Raw genomic sequence first — 12584 nt, 5'->3', positions numbered from 1 at the left:
CAATAATTTCCTGTTTTGTGTTCTGTCCTATAATATAACTACTGTTAGGTGGCCTGTAAATTACTCCTACCAGTGTTTTCTGACTCCTATTCCTAATTTCCACCCAAACCAATTCTACTTCATGATCTTCTGAGGCCAGATCCCCCCTTCTTAATGTCCTTACGACATCCTTTACTATCAGGGCTACCCGTCCTCCTTTGCCATTCTGTCTGTCTGAAATATTGTGTACCCTGGAATATTTACTTCCCAACCTTGATCTCCTTGTAACAATGTCTCAGTAATGGCAATTAGATCTAGATCATTGACCTCTATTTGTGCCACTGGTTCATTTATCTTAGTACAATTGCTTTGTGCATTCAGATAAAGAGATTACCTCTCTTCCCTGCAATGCCCTTATTTGCCAATGTACAATTTTTGTTAAACTCTGTCCCTTCCTGCCCCATTCTGTTGAGAGTTACCCACATCACTATCCTGCTCTGATATCCTGACCCCTCTCTTTGGATTTCTAAATTTCCCTTCACCCAAACCCTTCCCCCGCACCCCCCCCTCTCCCCCACCTTTAGTTTAAAGCCCTGTCCACAGCCCTAGTTATGCGATTGGCCAGGACACTGGTTCCAGCCCAATTGAAGTGAAGCCCATCCCAACGGAATAGCCGTTGTTCCTGTTCACCAAGTTTCCTATTGCCCTTGTTATTGGTTTGCACTTCAACTTAAAGGACAGAATCAAATGTGATCTGAAGCGTACAGGAAAATGTCCAGCTAATAGGGCATACCAAGAGATGCTCTTCCACAGTACATTCTGACCCAGTATGCTTTTGTTTACTATATCCCCCATTGTATTGGGTGCGATGACTCAGCATGTGCTGTTTTATAACAATATGATGGATGCCTACAATGTGTGGTGGGGCAGTGATCCATGAAGTAAATGATACTTGCAGGAAGCGTATGCTGTACATGGGGCAACTAATATATTGAATTTTTTCATTTATTTAAAGAATTATTCTAGACAGTTTTTATTGCCACTCATTAATTTTCTCAAATCATTAGTATTAACCTTAAAAGGTCCTGCTAGTAATTCTTAAACCCAGTCTTTTCAAAATAAACTGTAAAATGTATGAGTTTAGTTGCAAATGATTTTCTTAAAATTTGTACCATTGCTTCTATACTTGGTATGTGTGTGAGTATCTATATATTTTTTATGCTCCCTTTCTTAAAAAAACAAGTACATGAATGTGATTAACCTGGATATTCTTTTATCACATTTTAGAAAAAGTTATTTGTATTAACTGATTCATTTATATTTAATTCGGGTTATTGGCTTGGAATCTGTTAAAGCAAAGGAGATCAGTTAAAAATTTAAGCTGACCAGGGTCCTTGGTTGAGGTACTTGGGGTTAATGCCCAGAGGATAATACATCTCCTCAGTACTGGCCTCTTAATGTCTCCAAACCAGTTTTCCCAATTATACAGCATTGCTGTCTCGGAGTTTTAATTAACTGATTTTTTTTTTTAAAGGGACATACTGCTGGCAAGCATTTTTTATATTAATTTGAAAAAACTATTTTACCGACTATTTTAATGCAGAAAACTGTAAGGAGTATTGAGAGTGTGAAGGTGCATCGATCAAGCCATTCCTCTAAAGAAGAAATTCATTCTGATTATCAGTCTGAAGCAGAGGTTGAGACTGATGGCAATACTTCATCTGAAGACCAAGAGAATCAAGATGAAGCAGTTGACGCGATAAAGCCTGATGAGGATGATGCTGAGGAAGAAAAGGAAGGGGAGGAGGAAGAGGTAGAGGAGGAAGAATATGAACAGGATATGTCTGAACAAGATGATTTCAGAGAAAGAGATCCGAGAGAAAGCAAGGAGGAAGGTCATGAACAGGATTATGATACACGTAGTGAAGCAAGTGACTCTGACTCGGAGTCTGTCTCTTTTTCGGATGGAGAATCTGCCACCAGAACTGGTTCTGGTTCTGATGCATCAGGTACATTATAAGACTAAAAATTGCAGTTTGCCATTTAATTGTGTAAAATCCAGTGTATAAATCATTTCCCTAACCATTTGTTACAAATTGCACTGGCTGATTCCTAAGATGACAAAAAGTACATGTCCAATTATAAACTTGTAGAAACAACCTTGTCTTTAAAGATAGTCTGGTTTTATGGTTATACACATAGTGATAGACTCCATTGTACATTAATGCTTAATATCCCACTAATGAGTTACTGGCCTAGATGTTGTCCCTGAGTATACTCATCCATTGGCAATCCCTTTCTACTTGCTTAAAAATAGGTAGCAAGAATTCAATTCATGTCATAATCATTACGCTGCATAAATAGTTTTTACCATTTGTTTGGATCAAAATCCAGCCTTTACAATTGGGTTTTCTTTTCTGATAGTAATTTTCTTTATGAGGTTGCTGTAAAACATATGGTTGAAGCAGGAAACGAGAGGAGAGAAGGAAAGTTAAGATTGGGAGGGGGGAGTTTAAAATTGTATGTATATGTATATATTTTTTAAAAAGGACAAAAGGTTGCAACAGTAACAGATGTCAACTGTTCATGTAATTAAAATTATTGGTTTGGAAACTAATTGAAAGGAGATCAGTTGACTTTTAGATGAACTTGGTGCTCAGCTGAGGCACTTGGGGTGAATGACTTGATACAATAATTCAGCAACTTTTTATGGTGGTAAACTCAATCCTCTTAAGCCAATTTCCCAATTTATGCAGCAGATAAGAGGGCAAAGAAATCTTTTGAAAAAATATATAGATTTTAAAATTAGTTTTTAGTTGGAGGAAGTGTTGCAGTAACAAAAATTCATTTTATGTATCTTTATTACTACAAGATTGGTGTTTTTCAGTTATGGAGCCCAAGTTGAAAGCTTAGAAAATCTGTCATTCCAGAAAGTCAGAAGTTAACTTGAAGCCACTGCAGTGCAGGAACATAGGAAATGGGAACAGGAGTAGGCCATGCAGCTCTTTGAGCTTGCTCCACCATTCAGTTAGATCATGGCAGATCATCTAACTCAATGCCATTTTCTCGCACTATCCCCATATCCCTTGATGCCTTTAATATCTCAAAATCTATCGATCTTAGTCTTGAATATACTCAATGACTGAGCTTCCACCACCCTCTGGGGTAGAGAATTCCAAAGGTTCACCAAGAAATTCCTCCCCCCTCGGTTGTAAATGGCCTACCCTTTATTCTGAGACTGTGTCCCCTGGTTCTAGACCCCACCTACCCTCCCCTCCCCCCTTCCAAAACCCAGGGAAACATTCTTCTTGCATCTACCCTGTCGAGCCCTATATGTGTTTCAATCAAACCTGTCTGGAAATTTACAGTGAATTGTTCCATGAATTTATAATAGTGGCAATTTTTATGTTTCTTGACATTTTGGTATAGATGCTCCAATTCCTACCTTGCAGATAGGCATGATATGGAAATGGAGACTAGTGAGGGAGAAATAAGATTTCTACAAAAATAGATTCAGGCCAGCAGTCTGTCTAAATGTAGCTACCTGTGTCCTAATCTGTGCAATTCGTTTCGCTAAAATCTCCATACGTGATTCAATTGTGATCACCTTCCAATTTGTTAAAAATTATTTCCTTGTTTTTTTTTGTTTTAAGCAGTGAGCTTAATCAGAATTAGAATATTGTCAGGTAATATATGTACAAATATCCCCTTTTTAGGAGAGAGTGGGAATGTTTGTCAACCTAATGTGTAATGATTCAGGGGGTTGAAAATTATTTATTTTCTTTGGCTGTGCGGGTCAGGACTCTACGTTGCTGCCATTGAGTGGTCATGGCTGCTGATGAGATTGGCCACGATACCCATTTAAACAGTGGACGGTGTGACTAGTGAGACTAGTTTAAAATTTTGTATAGCTGAAGCTGCTTAATTGCAACCATTTGGGGCAACCTCAGAAATCATGATAAAACAGGAAATTCTATAAAGTGAGAAGTAACAAAAATCAAAGCTTCTGTGCTCTGTTGTGCAGCAATCTATTTGCCTAAGCGTTTCCACACCGAGTTCTGTGACATGCTCGTTAGCTTCAGCTTTCAACGGGCAGCCTTCAGACTGAACTTTGAGCACTTTTTTGCTTAAACCATCTAAGCAGTGCTACTTGTTTAACTCCAGAAAGCTTGTTATAGAAGGATAAGGCTGGAGCCTATATTTTCTCAGTTTCACATTTATTGTGCTGAGTAAAAGGACTACAAACATGTAGCTCTACAAATAAATCCCTCCACCAGTCCCAGTGAGTGTCTGCTTTTAAGTGCTCAACTAAAGTGCCAATTAACTCCTTCACCTGCATATAATCTCACAATTAACACACAATCTCCAAATTAACAGATTCCCTTCTTTCTTTAACAATACAACTTAGATTAACACGCTCAGAATATTTAAAAATAAATCTAAATTGAATTCCATATTGGGCACAAAGTCTTTGTTATGAAACGCCCCCCATCCAGCACCTCGAACAATTTCTTTGCACTTGCATTTCTCTTTGTGAAGCAATCGGATAGCTGATGACTTGCGTCTACCCATTTGAGTTTGGAGATTTTGTTTCAATCCAGCGAGGTCAATACGTAGTCTTTTCTCACTCATTTTTTGTAGAGTGTACATTGTCCCACAAAGAACGATTATCCACATAACATTCAATGGGTATCCTATCTTCAGGATGTTGCTTGTTCAGAATTTCATCCAAAATATTTGACAAACAGAACCCCATATCCACTGCCTCCACAAGACCCAGTGTTTCAGCAGCTAACATGCTTTTAACAACCCATTTTATTTTCTTAGTCTCCCAAGCTAAAGGACAACATTTTCACCCATCAGAAATATTATGAAGCCAGCTGCACTCGAATGCCCATCAGCATGTGAAGCATCACTAAAAATTATTAGCTTCATGTTCTTTGGGTCACCTAAGGATGGGAACTTCAGTACACAATTCTCCAGATTTAGTTTTTTCAACATTTTATTTGCCCTTAAAACATTCTCAACTTTTGGATGTTTCATTATCGTGCTTAACTCCAGAACATCAAAACTAACATCAGGCCTAGTCTCAAAGCCCAACCAGTTTAACTGACCCACCAAGCTTCGCAATTGCTCAATCTCTGCTTTAGATAGATCATCTTTCTGTGATGACCTAACATGATTAACTGGGATGGGAGTAACACTCTCTAAATAGGATTGTTGGCTCAAAGTTATTCCAGACTTATTCTGTTTAATGTCTAAACCAATATATTTAAAGGCCCCACAAGCCTGACTCCCAATCTAAAATTCTGCCTTAATCTTAACATATTTCTCAAAATCCATAGTACCACCCCATAAGAAATCATCAATTTCAGGCATCTTCATGATGCACAGTTTCCCTTTGATACCAATAAAACATTGCAGGATCTGCTTTTAGTTGAACACAATCAATTTTCAACAAAACAGATCTCTGAGAAATACCACACCCTGGAAGCATCATTAAGGCCACAGACGCATTTGTTCAGTTTCCATAGTTTTCCTTCTGTAACTGCTGTCTCTTTAGGTGGTTTCAGATACTGTTCTCTCTGAAAAATATCACCTTGCAGAAATGCAGCTTTCATGTCAATGGATCTACATTCCCATGAATATGTGGCCAAAAGAGCCAAAAAGATTTTCAAGATTACTTTTTCAGCTGTGGGAGAGTCCACTCTAACATCAGTATCCCCCAATCGCTCTTCAAAACCCCTCGCAACTAACCTCGCTTTAACCTTTATAAGTTCCATCGGGAAGGACTTTTTCAGTACAAATCCATCTGTGACCAGGCCGGCTGTCCCCTATCTGGTACCTCAGAATCGACTCCAAACTCTCTCCACCTCTCTAATTCCTTATGTTTTGCTTCTCTTATTAGTTTATCCTCAAGTTTATTGGCAGCCACTAAACCTTCACAATCATGAGGACTTCTGCATCTAGTTCCATTCTGAAACTGCCCTCTAGCCTTCATTTCATTGTATAATCTGTTCATACTGTGGCCTCTCTTAGCAATTTGATGTCTTTCGGAGCTACTGCTAGAAGATCTCCCTTGCACTTTATCGGAGGCTCTTTCTCCAGAACGTGATCGCTTCCTAATGCAAGAGTCACTTCCTGACCCACTATTAAAAACTTGCACTGTGCTTTCTTACCCTCCACTCTTTCACCCCATTCTGCCAGTCCATGGCTCTGGCTTCTTGGCCATCATCTTGAACATTTAACCAATATTTAAACTTGCCTGTAGATTTTCCTGCATGCCCCACAATTGTTGCATCCCTCCAATTATCAGACCCCTCTGGAATATGTCGCCCGAGTACCTACTCAAGGCAATTGGCCTTTGGATGCGATAGCTCTTTCCTGAGGAACATGATCGGTTTCATTACTATCCAACTCTTGATCTACCTGTGCCTCAGGACCTTCATCACAAAACACATGAGTATTTGAGATACAAGGTGCCTCTGTTCCCTCTATCAGCAGCTCAGATTCTGAGATTTTGTAATCAACCCCGATTAATTGTGAAGAATGAACCTTAACAGTTTGATTTCCATGCTTGATAACTACTGTCCTACCACCATGATCGATTACCTTACCAGGGCCCTCCCATTCCCTATGAACCTCTTTTTTAAAATGCACCAAATCTCCTGAATTAAATTCTGCCTCAGATCTCTGCGAATTTTGAGACCTCAGCCTTGATGAAAGCCCGTCTCACTGCATGTAAAGCATTCAAATGTGTAGAAAAAATGGAACTAATTGTAGTACCTTTTGAGCAGGAGGACTGTCGCACAGTACAGAAGGCAATTTGGGATTCTGCCCACAGTCCAATTGATGAGGACTGTATCCTCCAAACATCTGGTGAATTCTTTGCTTGAACTGCCCATGTCACAGCAGTTGTCACCAAGTGGTTTGGCTGGTCAGCCAAGATTTGGTGTAACATTTCATCCACCACTGCGTGATTCCTTTCACAAAGGACTTTCAGCTGCAGTATTCATAACTGTAATGTTCATGTTTTCACACGGATCCTTGAACACAGCATTGGAAAATTCCCCTACATTATCAGTCAGAAACTTAGCTGGTGCCCTAAGTCCAGTCCCTATTCATTTCTCCATAATTTTATCTATAATCGCCCTTTGTCCTTACTATTATTGTAGAAAGACTAAAGCTAGTAGCTAGGTCTATAAAATGTAGAATGAAAACATTCTTGTCTTTGTCATGTACCTTTAAAACCATGGCAGCTACCTCCTTAAAGTCAAGTGCCAATAGAAGACTGACAGGATGTGATAGTGTCCTCCGACACTTTACAAATCCCTCACTTTTCACTAATCTCTTCTATTATCTCGTGTACTCTCCATCAATCACAGCTGCATCCTTTAGTAGGGTTTTTAATCTCTGACCAGGGTGAGCAAATTGCCTGTGCAACCTAAAGACGATTTGCCTTTTATCTCTCTATTCGTAATACCTGATGCCATCAACACTTCTCTAACACTCTGACTAGAAATATCAGGTTTTGTTAAGGGGATACAATAATGCCCTGACTGGGTAAATTGAAAATTCATTGGCTTTCCAAAAACAATTGCCTTATCATGCTTCATATCAAGTTTCATCTGTGCCTTTTTCATTGAACGCTTATTCAAGAGTGAAGGTATCTCACTGGAGACTACATTAGTACTGTTAAAGTGGCTTACCTGAGCTATTTTACATGGGATTACTACTCTCTTCAGTGACTTCAGTGTGTTGTCATCACCAAACCTAAAGCTGGTAGTACTTTTCTACTCCTTAACCTTGAGTCAATCATCACTACTGAGTGGTTACAGTGTTTTCTGGATTCAATCAGTTCCACATACTGTCGATATACAAGCACTATCCGGTATTGCACAGTTGAACGAATCCACAGCCAACACATTCATCACAGGACTAAAACTCCTTGTGACGAGTACAGTTCCTTCAGATCCATCAGTATCTTCCTCTTCTGCCTCGGAATTTTCTGCACCATGTGTTATCTCAAACTCTACTCCTCCGCTTAGGGCATAATGATACTTTGAGTCACATCTGAAGCACCTATTAACTGTTCCTTGGGCATTCCTGGGATTCATTTGCCTTTGATTGCTGTTCCAATCCTGTCTTCCACTGTAATATTCAGACCTGCTAAAGGTGCTTTCATCCTCATTCTTCCTGTCTTTAACTCTTGCATTGTATTTAAGCCTGTTTCCAGTACCTGGATTATTTCTAAATCTTGCAAACATTGGGTCCTCCATTCTTTGTGTCACAGCACAGTGTCCCGCTTGTTGTGCCAGGACTGTGGGAGATGACTGTTTCCCCAGGAATTTTTTTTAAGGCCACGGACATTTGGTCCAACAGGGAGTCTTTGTCCAAGAACCGAAGCCCAGTTAGAACCAGGAGCCTGTCCATATGCAACACCCTAGCACAATCTAGCAATTTAAAAGCTAGCACTGAACCAGGGATCTCCAAATTGAATTTCTTCAATCTTTTATACAGTCTGTTAAAGTCCATGATATATTCTTCCATTGATAGATTTCGGAAAACAAATAGTTATTCAAAGTCCGACCAATACACATTCAATTGGATATCTTGTAAATTTCATCCAAGAATTCTAACAGAATTAACAACCCTTCATTAGTATCCAACTGATGAGCATCCAGTTCAGAAAACACTTTACTTCTGATTTTACTTTTGGTAGGAAGTGACAATGCCAAGGCCACACCTTGTTTCGTTTTTGGTAGAAATGTAACCCAACCCGTGTCCACATATCCACTTCTCTCTTCCACTGGTCATATGGTTCAGACTCCAAAAACACTACAGGGTAATCATACCCTGACAGTTTGCGCTTGCTTTCTGCCATATTTTTCACAATGGCCCTTGAGACTTTAGTTTTCTATCCTAAAACAGTTCCCCATTTTCCAACCTTCAGCTTTAGGCAACTATCCCCTGCTACCATGTTTAACTCCAGAAAGCTTGTTATAGAAGGATAAGGCTGGAGCCTATCTTTATTCAGTTTCACATTTATTGTGCATTTAAAAGGACAACAAACATGTAACTCTACACACTAATCCCTCCACCAGTTCCAGTGAGTGTCTGCTTTTAAGTGCTCTACTAAAGCCCCAATTTTCTTTTCAAAATTCTAGAACCTGAGATTCAGGGATGCTGTGCTTCTGTGTGACTAACTTTTAAATCATCAATTTCTTAACACTATTCAAAATATCCCCTTCCTTACTCAGTGACAAGTCACCATGCTTTTTGTTTTGGGCCACCTTGAAGTGTTGGACTTCCACCCAGTACTAATAAACATTAGAGGTGACTTGTAATATGTTTTTAGGCACATTGACCAAAAGATTGAGTCCTGTTATAGCAAGTCATTTGCCTGCCACATCTTTCACAATAGGAATTATGAAGGGGAAAAAAAGCCTAAGAAGTGGTTGCATTAAAATTGCAATTACGTGATGTATAAATAGATGGGTATGACTGTATTAGCTTTCAGTTTGTTAACCCAACCACTGAGGCTTCTGACTAGTGGCCATGCTGACTGCTTGGTGGCTAAACGTAGAGCACTGATGATCCAGGGTCTAATAATAATGCCAAAATGTTCATTCAGATTCTCAACCTGCACTGTAGTAGTACAGTTGACTTCAGACAAATGAGAGCTTGATAAAAACATAGAATGCCCTTGTACCAAACCGTTTACCATTGTAGAATTCCTGATTAAAGCAAAATCTTTGAGCATAAGACATTTCAAATTATCCAGGTTTTATTGCCAGATTTCACCTACAAGGCACATTTTGAGGGCTCTTGTCCTAGAGCTAATAACAGGTATGAATCTGCTATTGTCTGTTATTGGTTCAGTACCCTATTGCTTCACACCGGTGGTGCTGCAAAGCCAATATCCACATTCCCCCCCCACTCCGAATTTTGTACTCATCAAAGGGTTGTTGATATTTCCATATTGATCACCTTGTATTTGCATCATTTACTCTCAGGTTAGGTATAGTATGGTTAGTTATAGAGTAAAGCTCCGTCTACTCTGCCCCAGCAATGTGGTTCACCCAAAGCCTCAGCAGGGCACATGCTACACAAGTTTTGCACTTTTCTGTTTCCTACATTTGCCATTCTGTAGCCCTCCAGTTAGTTTTTTTGTTGCGGGCACCTGCCTCCTCGGAACTGGATTAAGCCTATTCAAACTATCCATTACAGACAGGAGACTTTCAAATCATCATTCTGGGGCTAGAGGTGAAGAACCAGTTTCTAGATCTTGGGTTTTTGAGTTGATCTTACTGGCACCATATGATTTTCCCCATTTAAAATCCGGAGGACCTAAAATAGCCGATGTGAGTAACCAGACCTTTCCATTTGTGTACTTGGAGCTGTATCTTCATCCTATTCTGCAGCAGTGTACAGTTTCTCAGCTGATTATTGTTAATAGTGTTGGTACTCCACCAGTGGAAGCACTATAATGATAGCAACAACCTTCATTTTGTTAATTGACCAGTTCAGTTTGAAAAACAAAATTTCACGGGCGATAGAGATTTATAAATTCTAATCTTAGTTCAGGTTTCATAATTTTTTTCAAATGAGCTCTAATTATCTGGATTCAACTGTACTTTTCAAACCTAAAAGCTGCTCGTGTACTATATATGTGCCAAGCAGCAGATACTGAATACTGCAACAATATAGTTCAGTTTATAATTTTACTGATCTGTAACTTTCAATACGCCCAGACAAAATTTAGTGGAATTTTCAACCCCCATCATTCATACTGCAGTCTCAGTGATTCTTAGAGTATCATTAAATAGAATTGTTACAAATTAACTTTTCTTCAGACGATGAGACAGATAAAAAGGAGAAGAAAAAGCGATCTAGAGACATTTCTCCAATTGTGTTTGATAGGAGTGAAAGCTCAGCATCCGATTCATATGCAGGTATGTTTTGTGTTTCATTTGGAACTTGTTGTGCTTGGAGCTTAAACAGCAAGGGCCTAATGGGTTTTGTGTACTGTAATGCAGGATCAGAGAAGAAACATGAGAAGCTGTCATCATCTGTGCGTGCAGTTCGTAAAGGTATGGAAACACTAGCTTGGAGGTTAGCATAAGGCAGCACACCCTCAATGTGCTGTTGAGCAGCTTGAAAAGCAAATGTTAGGTTAAGTGTCATGCTTGACATCTTCGGACTTAATGCTCTCAGCTCCAAAATAACTATTGTATGTCTTTATAATTTATTAAAGCTGCAGTGCTCCATAATTTATAAACTTCAGCTAAGGTGGGAGATACTACTGTTTAATGGTGAAAGAGGACATTGCTAAATTTGCATAGGCTTGTTCTGTCACTTCTAAAACATTCAATATGCAACATCGTTAAGGATACTTCTAATTTTCAGTGAAAGTTCGAAGAGTTAATTTTATTGGCTTAAAAATATTTTAACTGAAAAAATAGGTGGTTCCATATGTGCATGGTTTTTCTTGGCAAATTTAGTTTGATTTTGAAATGATCTACATATATTTTGTTCCTTATTCTGGCTAGTATTTATCATTCAGAATGAGTATGCTAAGGCACAATATTCTGGTTGCACTGTTGTTGGCCCTCATGTAAACTCTTTTTCTGACAACTTGCTGCTACAGATATTGCACAGATGATTTTTGAGGTGATTGCTACCTAACTTTGGGGCTTTGGTCTTCTATGGATTCCATGTCTTTTCTGCTCCATCTCTAGGAAACGCTGGGATCCTGCGGTGTGATTGTAGAACTGTTTTTTGAATTGATTTTACAGTGTTGGTGTCATAAACCTGTGGTCCCAAGCAACTCTGCTTATCCAACAGCTAATGAGTTTGGCTTTTGAAGTAGGAATTGAAAAATTGTGTAGCATTGCAACTTTATAGATTATAGGCTAAAAGCTTTGGAGTAAATCCTTTACGCAGTTTATAAAAAGGTTAAACATTTGTAATGGACCTTTTTATGTTTAAAATCCTCTTGTTCTATTTCTCCTGCTAACAGTCGACTGTTCTAATCAAAAATGCTTTTTTTCCCCTAATCAATAATGCTATTTGCGCCAGTTCTCGAAAGAGACTGGGGGAGCAGAATCAAAATGAATTGTGATTTTTCTAGTTGATTTAGGCAAATGCTTTTGTCCACCTTTTATTGACTAATTATTTTATTAGCTTAATTGGGGTGCATAGCTTGGCAAGATTGTCAAACTATCCACTGTTGACGTGTTCTCCTGTTGACCATTGTTCAGTTCCTCATGAGATCACAGTTGATGTTCTCGAGGCACTTTTTCCTAGGGAGTTAATTAAAGGATAGGGTATTGATCAAAGTTTCTCTTCCCTCATTTATATTCCACACTTCAGGATAAGTCCATTATCAAGGGACAGGAAGTCATGAGGACAGCAGCCAATGAACACACTTTTTCTGCCATCATTGGGGCTGTAACATTGCGCTAATGCTGTTCTATAGGAGTTGTTTCCTGAACTGGTTACCTGATCATCTTGTAGCCGCAACTTTTGTTTTCTCAGCATTTCCAAGTCTGTCTCCAAATTGCATTGTCACTGCAATGCAGTTCCTGAGTGTTTTCTCTTGA

At 39.0% G+C, this 12584-nt stretch overlaps 1 protein-coding gene across 9 annotated transcripts in view; it reads left to right on the top strand.

The window, feature by feature from the left end:
• Positions 1-12584, top strand: part of ythdc1 (YTH N6-methyladenosine RNA binding protein C1) — a 61766-nt gene that overhangs the window by 19829 nt on the left and 29353 nt on the right. For 4 of the 9 annotated variants that reach the window (XM_068030448.1, XM_068030445.1, XM_068030446.1 and 1 more), the window contains exons 4-6: positions 1583-1988; positions 10836-10934; positions 11019-11072. In XM_068030448.1, the coding sequence (XP_067886549.1) occupies positions 1583-1988; positions 10836-10934; positions 11019-11072 (559 nt within the window). The remainder of the gene's footprint in view (positions 1-1582; positions 1989-10835; positions 10935-11018; positions 11073-12584) is intronic. The other 5 variants (XM_068030452.1, XM_068030449.1, XM_068030450.1 and 2 more) reach the window with 3 other exon arrangements.

This window comes from Heterodontus francisci, chromosome 4 (genome assembly GCF_036365525.1).
Source record: "Heterodontus francisci isolate sHetFra1 chromosome 4, sHetFra1.hap1, whole genome shotgun sequence".
Classification (NCBI taxonomy): domain Eukaryota; kingdom Metazoa; phylum Chordata; class Chondrichthyes; order Heterodontiformes; family Heterodontidae; genus Heterodontus; species Heterodontus francisci.
This window is presented reverse-complemented; position numbering and strand designations above follow the sequence as displayed.